An 18,922-nucleotide genomic window follows, 5' to 3' on the forward strand; every position below is an offset into this window, starting at 1 on the left:
TGGTCCTTATCTGCAGGAAATTGATATGGACAAGGCCTCCGATGGAGAGCAAAGTCCTCTGATCTCCATCTTTCCCAGATGGCCTACCCAAATCAGAAGGGATGCATCGGTCATCACTGTAAGCTCTGGGTAGGGAGAGGGGCCTGAAACTGACAATTGGGATCCAGTAACCACCACTTTAGATATTTCACAGTATCCTCCGAGACCTGGACGTGGCCTGCGAGATCTCCCTGATGTTGTACTCACTGAAACTTGACTTCATTGCAGAGCCGGCATATGTCACCTGGTGTGCTTGACCAGCAGGATGCTGGAGGCCTTCAGCCTCAGTAGCCTCCTAGTTGATCTCACTGAAATCCAGGACTTGGGCTTAAAGATTGGGATCATATCCAGAATCCTCCTGAAATCTTTCTGGGGGAAGGCACGAAACCGAATGGTGTTCAGAATGGCTCAGATGAAGGGAAGCATCTGAAAAGGAGTCAGGTGTGACTTCTTTCATTTTTGAGGTTCACTATCAACATGCTGAAGGTTCACCGTAGTCTGGAGAAGGTTGACGACTGCCTGAGGGAAGTGCTCCTTCAACAGCCTGTCATCGAGGCAGGGGTAGATGGAGATCCAGAAGTTCCAAAGGTGCGCTGCTACCACTGCCATCACTTTAATGAACATCTGAGGGGCACTGGTAAGATCAAAGGTGAGCACAGTGAACTAAAATGTTCCTGTTTCACCCATGAATCATAGGTAGTGTCAATGGATTTGCAGGATGGGTATATGGAAATAGGCATACTGCAGGTCCTACACTCTCATCAGATCTCCAGGGCAGAAGAAGCCAATACCTACGCTAGTGTAACTTGAACTTTTCTTTCCAGAAGAAGGTGTTGACAGAGAGCCATTTGGCTAAAAGGATTTGCATTTCCTGACATAAGGCAGACAGGTTGCCATCCATCAGTTGCTTCAGGGACAGTGGAAGATGCGTCAGAGGTGAACCCTTGCGGATCTATTTGGAGGACCCAACTATCTGATGTGATAACCTGGCAAGAATCGTCGTATCCTGCTTCCAACTGGGTAGCTGTGCTCCACTAACAGCATGGGGTTTGGCAGGTGGGGTAGTGGACTGAGCGGCTTGTGCGGACCCTGGACACCTTGCTAAGGCAGAACTGGCCAGCACAATGGGGTACCCCTGCCAAAGCCGCAAAAAGAGTGATGGGGCTGATGTGGCTGGGCAAATAAGCCCCGGCAGCATGCTGTGGTCCTGCTCTCCTTGAACTGCTCCCTAGCGGAATCTGCCTTTCCCCGCAACATGAGACCCATCAACGGGCATGTCTATAAGGGGCGATTGGCCATGGTCTGAAAAAACAGTTGACTGCAGCAAGGCATGGCGGTGAATGGTGATGCTGGTGCCAATACCTCGCCTGATGGAATCAGTGGTGTTCTAGCTACAACAAATGGTGAACTTGGCTGCATCACAACTTCAGAACTGTCAATCCAAGATAATCTTTCTGGGACACGAATTAGAGAAAGGTACAAGGAAAGTGTCTCAGGAAAGGATGATAGCAGTATTACAGATGGCTCCACCTGTACAGAGAGAATTGGCATAGTAGGGTACTGCAGGAAGTGAATTCTTTACTTCTAACTTACAGCTCAACCCCTTTGTAATTTAACAAGAAAATATGTCCTTAATCCATAGCCATGTTCAGAAGAATGTCTAAAGTCAATCCTGGAACTGAAATGTACCATGTGCTCGTCCCCAGCTCTAGGGATACCCGATTACGATAAAGAAATATTCCTTTACTGCATAGAGAGGAAGATGCACATTATCTGTACTGACACGTTGTCATGGTGATCAACAATACCCAGTTGTGTATCTCTTAGCTACACTGGACTCCATGACGGTAGCTCTCTCAGGGTGTCCAAGAGCCATTGCAGCTGCAGCAGGTCACCTCACCCACAGGCTTGTGGAGAGAGAAAATCTGACATCTCCAGCAGCGACTGCACCCGTGACCCCAGAGCCCAGCTGAGGGGAAAAGGGACAGGAAGAGCATTCTGGCACGGAATGGTGAAATGCTGAGGACAGGCAAGTTGAAAAGATGTCTGCAAGGGTGTGGGTGGTCACTAGTCAGTTTTGGCACCCACTCCTTCAGAATGAGAGCTGGGACTGAATGCTTGTAACTGGTCCCAGGAAGAGGCAACTTAAAGGACTGAGCAATTGAGTTAAGTAAATGTGGGGTTACATTCAGAAGGAGACAAAGCAAGGATGACAGACAAGAGCACCTACGGATCAGCCCTCAGACACTACCAACAAATCAGAGCAACCAGGCACCCACTCACCAACCACATCGAAAACAGTACCAACAGCACCAAAGTAACCTTCACCATTGTGAAAGATTTCACCTCTCCTGCAGCATGCTCAACAAGAGTCATTCGCTTCAGAGGACCTCTGCACACAGTTGTCTTCTTCAGCAGCAAGATCGCCAGTATCTATGATAACTATATGCCCCCAAACTGACTCATTCACTCTTGCAGGCCTCCTACCCATCACAACCAATACCCAGAGAAAATACCCTGACCACCTGGCCCACAATCACAACCCAAGCGATCCATTCACTCAAAATCATCTTTTGACCCATGCCCTCATCAAGTATTTGCAGAAGGACTGGACTCCATCAGCAAAGTCCTCACCCAAATACTGATCGACTCAATCAACAGGGCCACCTTCATGGACGCCTGGAAACACGCCTCAGTAGTCGCATTCATTATTTAAAAAAAAAAAAAAAAAAAAAAAAAAAAAGGTGACCCAAAGACACTGCGCAAATACTGGCCCATCTTCCTGCTGCCCTACCCGGTGACTGTAATGGAGAAGCTTGTGAACAAACAACTGGCCACCAACCTCAAAGTCAACCACATCCTTGACAAATCATTCTGGTTTCTCCCTCATCGTTGCCACAGACATCTTCCTGATGAAACATCAATGCCCTCATTTTACTTGACCTGCCACCTTCAACATAGTCTCTCACCTCATCTTAATCCAACACATCCATGAAGCTGCCATTCAAGGCCACAGGCTCTGCTCCTTCCTAACAGACTGAGCCCAAATAGTCAGCTTATGTGAGGAGTTCCAGACGATCATTGCTCAGCCCCCACTGTGTTCAATGTCTACATGATCCCAATTGCCAGCATAATCTGTGCCCACGGAGTCAATGTTGTATCCTACACAGACAACCAGCATATCAGCACCCTATCTGGCTGAACACCCAGACCAACTTCTCTGCCTGCATGACTGTAGTCGCCAGATAGACGAAAACCAAATCTCTAGCCAAACACAGACAAAACAGAAGTAGTAATCATTGGCAAAGACACCTCAATATGGAACTCCACCTCGGCACGACGATCTGTCCATCACAGCGTGTGACGGGTGGACGGGCGCGAGCACGGTGTGACAGCAAGCAAGGGAGGAAGATGCCAGTGCACATTCACCTTAACATCCATTCCCCACATATGCACAACCACAGCCAGCAATCGTGCCTTCTCCTACTTCACTCCCAAAGAATGGAACGATCTGCCTATGCATATCAGAGCAGCCGCCTCAGTTCATGAATATTGCAAACAATTGAAGACTTAGCTCTTCACCTAGGCACGGCCCAGTCTTGGCAACCACAGCTCGTTTTTAGAGCCAATATACCCTACTGGGATAACACCCTACTCACAACATAACATAATATAGCATAAACCATTACAAAAATCATAACAAACCTAACTTACCCAACTCCTGAGGGCAGATATGTGGTGTTTAAAACTAAGGAGGTAGTCTGTCAACATGTTTTGGTGCATGGCAATACCAGAGGAAATAAGTTTGGATTTGCAGGCCCTCAATAGCAAGGTGGGCTGGGGAACATCCAGGCATACAATGCTAAGGCCAATAACTGGGTCCTGAATGATTGAATGATGGCAGTTCATTGAGACAGCCAAAGGGGCAGACACTAGCTACAGGTTCTCCATACACGGTGGGAATTGCAGGATAGATGGCCACGGCCAAATGCTCTCCTAATAACTGTGGGAGAGAATGACCTGGTGCAACTACAGTGTAACACCAGTGAGAACAGGCAGTGTTATTTCTGGGCACAACTGTTACAAAGAAGATTATGCCCGGGGGCTGGGAGTGAGAATACCTTTAACTACCAATACAGCAAGAAATGGTGCGAACAGAGCAGCAGGTGTTTTCCAACGCTAGGAATATTGAGGTGGTGCATCATGTAGGCATTACTTCTAAATTTCCACATCTGTTTCGCCATGCTTGAATGCCCTTTTCTTTGCTGGGGGAACAGAATGTATTTAATTATCACAGGGGGACACTAGAGGATTGGTAGAAAAACATAGTACGTTTTAGTGGGAGAGAAAATATACCTCAGAAGAGGGTTTTTCTGATGCGACAGAGAGAGACAGAGCTCTGAAAAAGCTTGTGCGATACAAGAGTAGGCTTACAGTGTCCAACGAAGACTGAAACAAGATGGCATTAATGAAGATTGAAGCAGAAAAAGGGGAAGGGGCAAGAATCCTAGATGCTAAACATATTTATGATGAAGTTTCACTTAATGGCATGTGGGTAACGTAAAGAGGAGGACTAGATAGTTTTTGATGATAGGATGTTGTTCAGAACAGTTTTAAATGTGTGGCTATGCAGAAAGAGTTTTGTTGGGATGAGCTCATCTGGAGACCAACAGAAGTGGCCTTTTCCACAAAAAAACACATGTACATGGTTTGTTCTCCTCCCACTGCTTTTACTGTCTACATCAGTAAAAATTCTAACCACAGCCCCTGTAGCCTTCCCGTAGAAACTTACCTTGTAGGTCGTAAGGCATGGGTGTCATGTGAAATGGGTGTCGATAGTCCTGGATAAGGGAAGAGTTCATATAACTTGTATCCACCGCAGGGAGACTTGGCGTTCTGGAGACTGGAGAAGTTTGATGTGGTAAGCTTAAGATACTGATGGTGGGGGAAGAAAAAGAAAGGTAGAAAGCTGAACCCTTCCACGCACAAATAAGTTAGTCACAAAGAGAAAGGCATGCAAATATTTTCGGTGGATACTAGGAGACACTACTTTTTCATTTAAAGTACACTAAGCATGACAAGCAAAAAAAAACATTTAATACAAAGTTCATGAAAATCCATCTACTAATTGACAACTTCAGACAACAATCAAGAATTTACAGATTACTCAACCAGTTACTTATTAAAATAAATCAGAGTTCATGCCCTGAACGCAGCAAATCTGCTTTCATCTTTTCCGTATCAACCTCTCCCCTCAAAGCACTTGGAAGAAAGCTGCATTTCCATCATCTGAAACATAAAAGTTACTCTACCAGTACTCTTGCTCTCCAACTAAGATGACCACTTCACTCCAGGTCATTACAGACATTGTCTTGATTCGGGACTTTTCAGAGCCCTTAATTTGGGTCCCTTTGAGATGGAAAAGAGACCATTCTACAGAAACAGGAGGAGGGGGGACAGGGAGCGAGCAGAGAGGGTGAGGAATTTGCAGTTAGAATATCCTTCAAAAAGAGTAACTTGTTCTTCTGACGAATACTTCTAATCACAGATTCCTCAACTTTAAAATGGATACCAAAACAGTACCTCCCCAGGTGGTGGGTTTGAAGAATGACTCAGAATGCAGGACCCAAATTCCAAAAAGCCCTTCCTGTCGGAAATAGTGGTTAAGGCAGCAGTGCTTCATGAATGTGTGCACTGATGTCCACTTTGCACCCTGACCCTGGAAATGCACTCCACATGCTAACACAGTGGTAGCAGCCTTGGTCCTATGTAATGGGACCACAACAATTTGGTAGGTAGTATTTTGACCTTCAGCTAGCAGATCTTAATTCAGAGGACTATCGATCTCGAAACAATCTGTTTCTACACTGCTTTGCCTTTCTTTGCCCCAGAAAATCCCACTGAGACCTGATAACTCACTCACTGGTCTTTGGTGCAATCAATACAGAAGCTAAGCATGATTTGGGATTCAAATCCTAGCGGAATCTCCCATCCTCTTTTGTGGGGTGAGGTGGGGAAAAGAATATTAGAGGAGTGATAGGCTGTCCGACGTGAAAGGAAGTCAACTTTTGGAAGAAAGGCAGCTCTTATCCTCAGCACTAGTTTGCCCAAAATGAAGGTGGTGTAGTAAGGCTGGACTAAAAAAGCTTGAAGTTCACTCATGCATCATGCTGTTATTGCGATGATTAAGTCTTCAGCATCAGGAGATGTAGGAGACAGCTGTGCGACAGCCCAAAAGGAATACATGTAAACAACGACTAAATTAAGGTACCACTGTGGCATCACAAAAGGTTTAGGAGGAAACATATGAAGTAAACCATTGAGAAAAAGCACCACAAGAGGATTTGAACAAGGACACAAAGGATGAAAGGGGCCACCTTTAACAATACCTGCCAAGTCCTTATTGGGCTAAAGAAAGAACAAAAAGTAATACAGCCAACAGTTTCCCTTGCAACAGGGCAGTATTAGGGGTGCCACACAAATTTGTTCCAGCGTCTGATTTTAACAGATTTTGTAGGACGACGCTTGATCACCAGGATAACATCCACAATTTAGCGAGGTAGCTCAAATGGAATACATGGCCACCAATCAATCTCCTCACATGGAGGTGTACACTGCATAGAGTCGGGTGCAAGACCTGGTCATGCGGCTCCAAAAGCAGATCTTCCCAAAGCGGCTGCCTGATCAGAGGTCAATGCCCAAAAGTTCCAGGTACCACACTCTTCTCACCTAATCTAAAGCCATTAGTATGACTTTGGCCCAGTCGCTCTTGATGTTCTTCAGAAATTGGGGCAGGACAGGTAGCTGGAAGGCAAACAGGAGTCCACTTTAAGTGGAATGCAGCTGGGAGCGAGCCTACGTGGGAACTCCAACGTGCAAATGTGTTGACAGTGCAGATTCTAGGCGGTGGTGAAGAGGCTGAGGCAGGGCTCTCCCCATCACTGGGAAATGCCCGGCACAACTTCCAGGTTGCAGGAAGCCAGTAACACATGCAGTCTCATAGCCATCTTCACTTGAACCCAGGATTGAGGCTGAAACATTGCAATCATAGCCTCTATACCCTGGACTAGTCTTTCTGGAGGGAAAGTGCACCATGTCTAGAATGATGAAAGTGATCCTCTACAAATTAGTCAGGTGCGATTTCAGCATTTTGATTGTGAACCTCAATGATGTTAAGAAGTTTAGCTCTGTATGAAGATGGTCCATGACTGACTGCGGCAAGCCTTTTTTTAACACAGAGTCGTCGACATAGGAGAAGACTAGTATCCCTAATTTCCGAAGGTATGCTGTGACCACAGCCATTGCTTTCACGAACACAGGGGAGGGGGGGGGACTGGTCAGGCCAAAAGGGACTATGGCATGACAAACAAAGTGCTCATGGCCCACATTGAAAAGCCTGTGGGTCTGCAGGATGGTAATATGGAAATAGGAGTCCCACAGGTTCAACTCTAGTCTCCTGGATCCAGCGCAGACAGAACCTGGTTGAGCGTGCGCACCTTTAATTTATCCCTCTGCAGATTAAATTTGATCGCTCGAAGATCTAAAGCCAGGCGTAGGCCTCCACACCTTTTTCCAGACTCCAGAAAATACTGAACCATCACCCAATTCTGAAATCTACGGCCTGGCTCCTCTCGAGCTCATTTCTACAAAATAGCCTGAACTTCCTTTTGCAAAATGACCAAACAGTCCTCCGAAAGCAGCTCTAATGTAGGTGGAAGAGTCAGTGGGGCGGAAAGAAGTGGCAGGATGTAACCCCTTTCTACTATCTAAAGGACTCACCTGTCGGATGTTATGGTTGCCACTCATGGAGAAAATGAGTGATCCTGCTACCCATGGGATGGCCGTGTGCCACCAAGGCCAAACTAAAGCGGACTGGCTACTGCTGCTGGACAGGGCCAGGAAGTGGGAAGTGCACTCCCTCCGCTGACCTGGGCGTTGTCTGCCATCTCTACCCCAACCCTAAAAGCACTAAGTGCCTGTTGTGCGATAGGTGGGCCTTGACAAAGTCTGAAGACAAACTCTTAGAGATGCTTTGAAAGGGTAGCAATATTGTTGGGTTAATGCTTTGGAGGTGTAGAATGATCAAAGGAGTACAGTTGCTCTACTCTCTTGAAAGCGCTTGGACGAAATCTGCCTTCTTGTCAAAGAGGTGAGCTCGGTCAAAAGTGCATAATGCCTGGACATCGCTAGAGAAGCCTGTGAAGCTCATCCACGCATGACACTAGAGCATCACGCCAATGCCAACCATTCTAACTGAGCAGACTGTGGTGTTCAGGACTGACCATCAAGGTGTGGGAGTCCCTTTTCAGCAAACAGATGACCTTGACAGGAAAAGGCTAGTGGGAAAAAAAAAAAAAACACATCCCTTTTCCAAATGGCTGAATTATTTTGGACTTAGGCTGGAATTTTAGTGGAAAAAGAGTTGGGATTAACCCTGCTAATAGACCTTTGTACCACCAGGCTCCCAGGCGCAGGGTGCTGCATTAGAAGTGCGGGGTCATTCAAAGCGGCTCTGAGGAAAAAGTGTCACTTTCTGTTTCTGGGTGGGCAACAGCAAGGTTTGGTCCAGGTGCCCATTAGGGTGAGGCTAAGAGCTTCACTGAACAGCAGTAAGAGTTAAGATGAGGATTGTCCAGGGTGCAAACATTTATGTGAGGATGTTGGTTTTAACTTCAATGGAGGGCAGTCGCAGGTCCGAGACTTTGGCTGCCCCCCTAATTACCATGGCAAAAGAAGCAGACTCTTCTGTAGAAGGGCTAGCGGGGAAAACTAGGCTTGTGTCACAGAAAGCGTCCAGCCCACTCACATCATGTAGGTCTACATAAAAACGTGTCATCACCAAAAATAATTGACTCTGGTCAGTCTGATTTGAAAAGTTGTTGGACCGCTAGAGGGCCACTCGTAGGCAAACTCACTGTATTATCACTTCGAATGTATGGGGCACAAGTGTTTAGGGACTGAGCTAGAGCAGTCGGTGAAGTCAGTGCCGCACCGTGTTGTAGGAATAGGCACATATCGTGATGGAAGCATGGAGTATGGTCCGGAGTCAGCGCTGAACCCGAAGTTGATTCAGAGGCATAGTGGGTGCCAAAGGTAAGCAGACAGCTGTAACCAGACTGGAGAATTCAAGGTACACTGAAATCTACTACAGAACCAGCTCCTCATGAGGGGACTGAGTGTAATCACAGGGCACTTCAACGTTCTCATGACTTCTCAGACAGAGGCAAGGCTGTGACGAGGCCTACTTGCAATTCTTGCATTCCTATTTGAATTCAGACCTACCTGAAGACTAGGAATGGGATGACAACCAGTCACCAGACCTGCCCTGGGAACGCAAACGGGTCCATGTCCTTGACTTCAAGCAGGAGCTGTCCTTACGCAAGTTCCTTTGGTCCTCAGCAACGTACAGCTTGGCCTTGTGATCTCAGACCATCTTCAGGTAATTAGGACACAGTCCTTGCATGATTTGTGACCCCAAACACCAGAGAGACACCATGTGAGGATCTGTCACACATTTGTTTGCAACAGTCCCTACATGGTCAGATGCTAAAAAATCTTATGGAACCAGTCTGACACGAGGGCATATCATAAAGGTGAGGATCCTACAGTTAGAAGTATCCATCAGAAATGGACAGTTATGAACTCTTTTGACAAACTGTTTAAAAGCATTGCCTCAACTGTCCAGTAGAAACACGATCCAAAAATGCCATGGTTGAGAAACGTGGCAAAGCAAAATTAAAGAATGAGCAGATTAAAATAAAAAGACTAATTCAACATGAAATAAATAAAAGAATATTTTTACAGATCTGAATGTCAGACATTTGGAATTAATGGTAACGATAGACACTTTAATGATAGACTAGGAAAACGTTACAAACTCTATAACCATCTCTTTGTAGGTTGTGCTGTAAATTCAAATACCATACGTCTGTCAACTGATGTTGGGCAGACGTTTGCAAGTTGTTTTTATTCAAAGAAGTCTTTTGTCTTGAGATATCTGGTAAGTTCTACCTTAGGCCACAATGCACCAAGACAAAGACTCCACCTCAGAATGTGTTTCACAAAGCACACAAGAAAGGTTAGTGGAATGAAGCGAAGCAGAATAACTACACATTTGCATAGTGCATCGTTAGTGTATTTTCTAAGAAACGGGAGATCACAATTTGCATTTATGGATGCAGGCACATGGGAATTTACAGCACAAGCTACAAACAGATGGTTACAGATTAAGTAATATTTTCAGTTTGTAGCATGTGTTGCTGTAGGTACACATGCTCTGCTTAGATTGAAGAGCAATTAACTCCAATAAGCGGTGGCTAACAAGCAGATGATGCTACTGTCTGCAGTAGTGCAATGTAAAGCAGTTTGGCCTACCAAAACCTCCTGATTGGTATGAATGGCTGGACAGTAATGCTTCAGAAACATGTGTGGTGTTGGCAATACAGCAACTCTACCTGTGTCTGCTATATGGGCTGATTCCCAGGAAGGCCACGGTTGCTCTCTTTTCCTAGTGGAGAGAGAATTTTGCCTTAGGGTAACATGTTGGTATGCATGTACCTATTCATCCGATAATGCTGCCTTCTGAAATGGTATTTCATTTGTAGTCTCCTGAAAACAGATGTCCTGCAAGGGTGCAATTAGGAAATGGTCCAAAAGTATATAACAAAAGGCCTGAGGTCTAGGATTGGCCTATTCGGGAATGGGCAGAGAAGAGACTTAGTACATTTCTCTTGTAGCTTTTCTGGAGCTGAAAGTAGTTCTCAGAGCCGCCCAAGCGCTAAAGTAGAGGGCTGACCCAAAAGTTCGAGGCTATTTAGCCAGTTTCAGGCCTGAAGCCAGACTCCCTTGGAAGCAGTGCTCTGCCTCCCTGTAGAAAGGGCTTTTGAGGTCATACCCTGGAGGACAGATTCTTGGTGTGGGTCGAGGAGTTTGGGCTCTGGCTGTTATCTTTGTCTTGGACCCTTGCTTTTGCTCTGGAATGACTGGTTCCTCCTTGATGTTGGAGCTTAAGCGTGTTGGAGTCTCTAGATTTGTACTCCTTGGGCAGGTAGACTGCTCAAAGACGCCTCCCCCCAAACTTCCTTGAAGGTAGCCTTGAGGTCTTTGGGCCAACAATGTCTGGCATATCACAGGTGTCATGGCTGAGTGTCCTGTAGTTTGCCCAGAAGCTTTACATTGGTTACCTGATGGTTTTCTGTTTTTGAAGGCTAGGCATGCCACACAGTCTGATTCCACGTGGTCTTGAGGGAGGCAGAGGTTGTATACTCAATGGTGGAATTGACCACAGGAACTTTAGGTTACACCTTGGCCAAATTTGGAATGGCATATTATCCATACCTCTGTCCTGGCAAAGTAATTCTGATACAACCAGAGTCCATACAACCTAAAAGTGCTTTGGAGCAGTGGACGTAAAACCAGCAATGTCATCAATGCTTTACAAGATGGACAGATGTTGTCAAAAGATGTGCCAACAAGCCTGACAATCCCAGAACCAGTGCAGAAATGGCTAAACCTGATGGAGGAAAAAGTAATCTGACATGGAGTCTGTCCTGGTGCCCTGTGAACCACGGTAGAGAGTCATGAGAGAGGGAAAGGCTTCTTCTAACAAAAACAATTTGCAAACGTCCACACCCAATACTAGATGGCAGGAGTATGCAGAGTGTGTGCATCTCCAGCAGCACGTGCTACAAACATAGTTATTTTGATTGCATCACCACCTATGCCCACCTCTTGTCTAACGTGATGGCTGTGGCTTCAGCAATTAATTTCTAGCATGCTCACCCTTTGTTTAGTGGAGATGAAGGAGAGACAGAGGGACAACTGCGCTTGGCAGGTGGCTCCCCTTCCTCTTCCTCAGATGAACTGTCGACAGTCAGATCTATTACTTCAACCTTTCGACTTCGGTTCTCCGACTGCTGGTGCGATGGGATCTGATGATCAAGAGACATACTCAAGCAGCCAGCTAAAGGGTGAAAAAAACAGATCAGGTTTGGCTGTTTCAATAGAGGGCAGCAGATATGCGAGCTAAACTTTAGGCTGGATCAGCCAAACTTAAATTAATTTGTACACACCCTTGTAGATGCAGAGCAAAGAATGGTGTAAGACAATCCCAAATTCTTACATGCTGAAAGAATATAGCCATGTGCATCCACACAGTACAGTTAACAGTTCAATCTGCACAGCAACTTATTATTAGGTTAACCCACTAAAACCTTGATGGTGTAATGAGCTGGCTCAACAATTTATTTTTACAAACACTTTGGAAGGCTGTCTCGAGGTTACTTACTGACCACTCCTCAAAGATTTATGGAATTGTCTAAAGTTTCAAATTATTTGCATGGAAAGACTACAGCCAAGCAGAGGCATTGTTCATTGGCCATAACAAATTCAGACCCAAATGCACCAGAAGAACCATTCCCCCAACACGGTTAACGGAACACATGAAGAAGCAACAGGGGCTAACAATTTAAAACAGAACTAATCTGCATCCAAGTACTGAAAACTACATACAGAATCTATGAAGAACCCTAATGCTTTACATTGCAGTTTCTCCAATTCTAATTTAGATTTAATGCTAGTAGACCTTTAAATTCAGCTATGCTTCATAAATATTTAATTCATCTTTACTTAGCAGCTCATGATGAATGTACTCCAAGAAGGTCTCATAAGCACCACATTCACAGCATGAAATCTCAAGGTGGGCGAGAAACATGCAGGAGTCCATAGCCAGTATATAAATTGAGGTAGTAATGCACTAAAAAGAGGTGGAAATCAGTGGATGTTAATGACCCAAAGAATACGTTAACTGATGTCTCAAACACTACAAGAACTAATCTGGTTTTACATCTAGGGTGCATCTCAGTCATTTACATTCAGGGGGTGTGAAATTAAGATTTCATAACCATTGCACAAAGTATTCAATGAAAAAGCTGTGCGTAAACCAGTGGTGCAGTGCTAAGTGATTGGCATAGAGGTTTGGGGAAGTAAGGGATGCCAATGATAGCAATGATCAGCATTGTGAAATGTAAACAATGTCCTTGATGCCCTCCCAAACTATTTAAAGACTGGTGCAGGTTATGCTTTGGTACTTAAATTTATATGAGCACACTAAAGCTGAAGATTCTTAGAGCTAAACAAAGGTAACAGTGCAATCCTGGCCCTGGGCACTTTCTATTGAGTAAACAAACATGTTGCAAAGTTATTTTTACAAAATGGGGAAGTTTAAGGTGGCAGGTTAACCATAGCTTATCTGCAGCCCTAGCAAAAGCATTACCCTCTCTAGCCATGTGTCTGGAGGGAGGTAGATACTAGCCTCTAATGAAGGAATCTCAGCGAGTACTAATATGTATGTCTCTGGAATGTCGATACCAAGAAAGAAGGTCAATTAGAGAAAATGGTCCAAGGGCAATTAACAAGAAATTTAAAAAAGGATTTGGTTCCTATTTTGCAGGCAATCTTGGAATCTGATCCACTTATGCAGCACTCCTATATTTCTTGCTGTTACAGACTGTAAGTTGCCACTGTCCTTTCTGGGACTGTCGGGTAAGGAAAATTTTTACTATACCCAGTAAGCATCTGTTTGTCGGCATATAGTGCTGTAGAGATTCACATGCTTAGCATAATCCTGCCATCTAGCGTTGGGCTCGGATTGTTGCAAGTTGCTTTTCTTCTAGGCAAGCCTTTTGTGTCACAAGGTAGTGTGACTCCTCCTCCTACTGCTAAAGCACATGGTCATCGACTCCATTATTAAATTGCTTTCCTGCATAGCGGGTGCTGATGGAACGCAAATAGTGGTATTCGGAGATGTCCAGGTGAAAGGAGTGTCTAAAAAATATTTTAAGTAAGTAAACAAAAATATTACAGGTGTCCTGCAAGGAGGTTGTGCACATTTGAATCTACAGCACTACATGCCATGAACAGATGCATACTGGGTAAGTAACATTTTTCATTTGAGGCATGTGTGGCTGTAGATACGTATGCTTAGCATAGACTGGAAAGCAGTCCTGAGAGCGGGGCTAACCTGTGGGAGTTACACTATGGTTTGGAATACTGTATGAAGAACTACCTGGCCCACACTGGCGTGTTGATGGGCCAGTACATCTACACATTAATATTTTGTAAATGTAAGCGATGTAGGCCATGTAGCTGCTTTAAGTACATCCCCCCACCCCCAGTGGAGTGAGCTTTTAAGAGGAATATGTAAAGTTATTTTAGATTTAACAGCCTGTTTGGATGCACTTAATAATCCACCTCGTAATGCCGGACTTAGAAATGGCCCTTCCTTTAAGAGGTTTTGAGAAAGCAACAAATAGTTGACCTTTTAAACAATTTATCATTTAGAAATCAATGTATTTGCCAATGCAATTCTCGTTTTACATTTAAGGTAAGCACAGCCCTTTCTGCAGTCAGGTTGGGGAAAAAATACAGGCAGTTCAATAAAGTAAGGTGGAATTGTGAAACCACCTTTGGAAGGCATTTTGGGTTGGTACGAAGTACAAACTTCTCTATGCATTTGGAAGAAGGGTTCATCTAAAGTTAGTTTCTGAAGCTCACGGACAAGTGAAAAGATAACGACCAGGAATGTTACCTTCCAGGATAAAAAACTGGAGGGGGCAAAAGTGGAGAGGCTCAAATAGAGGGCCCAGCAACCTTGCTACTACAATAATGAGATTCCATGTGGGAGCTGGTGACACCCTAGGCCACTAGGCCTATGGCTCTTAAGACCTTCGAGGAAGGCTTTGATTACGGGAGTTTTAAAAAGGGAAGTGTGTTGCCTATTTTGTAAGTATGCCACTACTGCTGCTGGTTGAAGCCTTACAGATGTCAAAGTTTAACCAGAAGTATGCAAATGAAATAAGTAACAATGTCTTGTACTTGGGCTGCTAAGGGATCAATATATTTGTAATGAAAATAGTGAACACGAGTAGTAGGCCTGCGTGCCTCTCTGAGAATGTCTATACACTGCTGTGGGAGATTGATGTTACCAACTTCTAGGACTTCTGGAGCCAGGTCGCAAGATTGAAGGATATGGGGTTCAAGGTGTTTGATTTGTCCATGGTTCTGCATGAGAAGGTCCTCCCTTTTCAGCAGTACTTCGTGGGGGAACTACTGACAGCTCAAGGAATGTTGGGAACCATGGTTGTGGTTCTCAAGTGGGAGCCACTAGGATGGCTGTGAGAGATGTCTGCCAAAGTCTGCAAACCAGAAACGGCAGCAGTGGGAGAGGTGGAAAAGCGTAAACAAATATCCCTGACCAACCCATCTATAGTGCATTGCCCTAGGACTGGTGGTGTGGAAATCTGGAGGCGAAATTCAGGCATTCAGCATTTTCTGCTGTGGCGAAAAGGTCCATTTGTGGCTGTCCCCAGTGCTAGAAGTGTTGGAAGAGGATTTGCGGGTGGAGTTCCGAATTGTGGACTTGTTGTTAACTCCTGCTGAGGCGATCTGCAAAGTCGCTGTCCACTCTTGACAGGTATTCCACTAACAGGTGACTGTTGTATCAGAGCTCACTTTTAAATGGCCTGGGCTAAATGAGAAACATGCGAGGACTTGGTGGCCCTTTGCTTTTGGAGATACTAAATGATGTCATGTTGTCGGTCTTGATGAGGATTATCTTGCCAGTGAAGCACTAGGTGACCAGCAGGTAACTCCAGGTGATTTAAGTGGAGATGTGACTGACTGGGTGTCCAGTGGCCTTGGACAATTAGATCTAGGGAATGCACTCCCCATCCCATAAAGGAGGAGTCTTATGGTCCTCAGCGGAACTGGGTCTAGGAAAGGCAGCCCTTTTAGTAGGTTGTTGGTGTTCCATCATTGCAATGAGTGGAAAGTGTGTCATCTGCCCAACTCTAGATCTTCCAAATGACGCTCCGCTTAAGTCCACTGGTGCACTAAGCACATATTTAGTCTGGCATGAGGTACTATGGCCATAAATGAAGCCATCATGCCCAGGAGACTCATGAATGCCCTCATCGCTATTTGACATGCTTGATATTGGGGAACGACTGCCTGTAGTGATTGTATCCTGGCAGTACTGGGATAAGCTATGCCTAGTTCCGAGTTGAGAATTGCTCCTACGTAAGGTTGGACGTGCAAGTGTGGGAGGGAAGATTTAAAGGCGCTGATTGTGAAGCCTAGCTCATGGAGTAGGTTGACTGTGACCAGAGTGTTTTGGAAGCAATTTTGACGAGTTTAAGTCTTGTTGAGCCATTCATCTAGGTAAGGAAAGACATAAACATCTTGTCTGCACAGGTGACCAGCTACTACCACAAGGCATTTGGTAAAGATCCTGGGTACAGTAGTTACCCCGAAAGGGAGCACTTTGAACTGGAAATGCTGTTTATTACAAACTTGAGATACCGGCGATGTGTCGGGTGAATAGGAATACAAAAGTGGGTGTCATGGTCGACTGCTGCCATAAAATGACCTTGTTGTAGTAACAGAATTATGTCTTACAATATGAAAGTGCTCTGAGAGAATGGACTTCTTTAGGGACCTGAGGGACCCGTCTTTTTTTTGGGGGGGGGGGGGGGGGGGCGGGGGAATAAGGAAGAATAGTGAATAAACCCCTGTGCCCTGTTGTTGGAGTGGAACAGATTCTATAGCTATTTTGAGGAGTGCTTGCACTTCTACCCTGAGCAACTGCTGATGTTGTGGACAAGTTTGTGTTTGCAAGGTAAAATGTTGCGAGGAGTGGACCAGAGCACCAGACAATAACCATGTTGGATAATGTTTAACACTCACTGGTCTGAGGTGATATTCCGCCAGACAGAAAAGAACGATTGTAGTCAACCCCGACAGGTGTTCTTTGATCAGGGGAATGAGCCATGGTTTTGTGATTGCAGTGGATGGTTTGGTAAATCTGCCCTTGCCTCTGCCTTTAGAGAAGGCACCTCTGATGATCCTCTGCAGTATCTTCTAGGCGAGGTGGTTTGAGTCTGTAGCCACTGATATGTGGTGGAGGTCTCAGGGGAGGTGATCTTGTAGCCTCCACGATAAGATGAGGTTAAAGGAGCCATGGTGCGACAGTCTAGAGCATTCCCATGGCTTTGGCTGTTACATTATCATTCTCAATTTTCGCTAGGAGGGTATCTACCTGAGAGCCCAAGAGATGTTCTCCATCAAATGGAAGGGCCTGAAGATTGTGCTGTACTTCAGGTTTAAACCCTGGGACCCAGAGCCAAGCATGCCTGCATAACAATACTCCAGAATGTAGCCCTCTAGCTGCAGTATCAGCAGCATCCAGGGCACAACGAATAGTTGTGTTAGGAATTAACTTGCCCTCAGAGGCAATTTGATATGCCATTTTTTATGTTCATCTTGGAAGTATTTCCTCCATCTCATCTCAGTGAGTTCGATCATATCTGGAGAGGAGGCCGATAAAGTTTGTGATATGCCAGTGATTGGCAGATTGAGTGGCCACACTCGTTCTAGCTGTCAATCTTTTTATTCTCCTTATCTGGGGGAGGGCCTTCCCCAGATGTTTGTCAATCTGATATTTTGCGTGCTGTTGCCACTATTAAAGAGTCTAGTGGAAGTTGACCTTTGACATATATAGGGTTATTGGGTGACTGATCCTACTTTATCAACTCTAGGCGCTATGACCCAAGACAGTACTGGGTCATTAATAATATTAGTTGTGTGCCGTAGCATGCCTTTGAGCATTGGCAAGTATTGTGTGGAGCTCTATGTGGAGAAGAGTTGCTCAAACAAGAAAATTGCCTTTTGAGGCTCTGTATGTAATTACACCTTATGACCGTTGCTAGCTCTAGCAATCGAGTTGTGGTAAGTGGTAGTGTCAGCTGGGGAGAGGGTTTGGAGGGGTACAGATCAGGGTCCATATTAGCTGCTGAGTGTCGCACGTGACCCATCGGTCACTTTGTGGAGCAATATCCAAAGTGTCCCCATCATCCCTATATAAGGGAGTAATGACCCCTCTGGGGAATATGATGCGAGGGCAGTCTTGTGGAGCAATATCCAAAGTGTCCCCATCATCCCTATATAAGGGAGTAATGACCCCTCTGGGGAATATGATGCGAGGGCAGTCGGCGAAGCGGGTGGTGAAGGTGTATGGTGTGCAGCTGGTGGATGTGATGGACTGATGTGCACATGACGTGTGGCCCTGTCCATTTTCTTCCTGCGCTTGGGTTAATTTGGCACGTCCAAAGCTTCTTCAAAAGAGAGCTGTCTCCTGGAGATCTGAGTGTGGGCATCTTGTAATTATTCGACCCCTATCAAGATGGACCATTATGTGCTCTGTCTAGAGTCAATTTCCTCTTGTAGTCTCTGAAGCAGGGGTTCGACAGACCCCAATCCATGGGCTGCCTTGCAGGATGCACAAGTTTTCAGCTCGGACACTGACGGCTTGGGTGCAAAGATTTCTGCTTGAAAGCAGCTGGTTTTAGTACCGAGCTCGGGTAATGTTCTGATGCGCGACTGTTCCAGGACGGAAGGAGTTGGCTCTGAAGCATGTGGCTTCAAAGATAATTTTTTTGTGCCGAGCACAGGGCGGGGCGTGTCCGAATAATTTGGCTGGCGTCGATCACGTTCCAAAGGCAGTGGAGACCCAGCAATAATTTTAGGTCTCTCAGGGGTGGGCTGTTGACTTTGAGGTGGTCTGCTGGTGTCGATGTTGAGGTGGTGGTGGCACAGTACTCATGGCTGGTTGAGCTGGAGGCAGATCTTGCATCTGGATGTCAGAGCAGGTGCTATCATTGGCGGAAAATGTCCCTTTGTGTACAACTGACACCTGTGCTTGTTGTTACTACTGGATGTCCTCTGGACCAAGCAGATCTGGTGTCTCGCCTGTGGTCCTTCAAGACACCTCAAGATGTCAAGCCAGATTGTCACGTAGAGTCTTTTTAGATCTGAAGGAGCAGCATGC

General features: G+C 45.5%; 1 protein-coding gene across 2 annotated transcripts in view; it reads right to left on the reverse strand.

Annotated features, from left to right (window-relative positions):
- Positions 1-18,922, reverse strand: part of PIAS1 (protein inhibitor of activated STAT 1) — a 446,958-nt gene that overhangs the window by 49,576 nt on the left and 378,460 nt on the right. For both annotated transcript variants that reach the window (XM_069222860.1, XM_069222859.1), the window contains exons 11-12: positions 11,821-12,001; positions 4,832-4,974 (exon numbers count right to left, since the gene is read on the reverse strand). In XM_069222860.1, coding sequence (XP_069078961.1) covers positions 4,832-4,974; positions 11,821-12,001 — 324 coding nt within the window. The remainder of the gene's footprint in view (positions 1-4,831; positions 4,975-11,820; positions 12,002-18,922) is intronic.

Source organism: Pleurodeles waltl, chromosome 3_1 (genome assembly GCF_031143425.1).
Source record: "Pleurodeles waltl isolate 20211129_DDA chromosome 3_1, aPleWal1.hap1.20221129, whole genome shotgun sequence".
Classification (NCBI taxonomy): Eukaryota; Metazoa; Chordata; class Amphibia; order Caudata; family Salamandridae; genus Pleurodeles; species Pleurodeles waltl.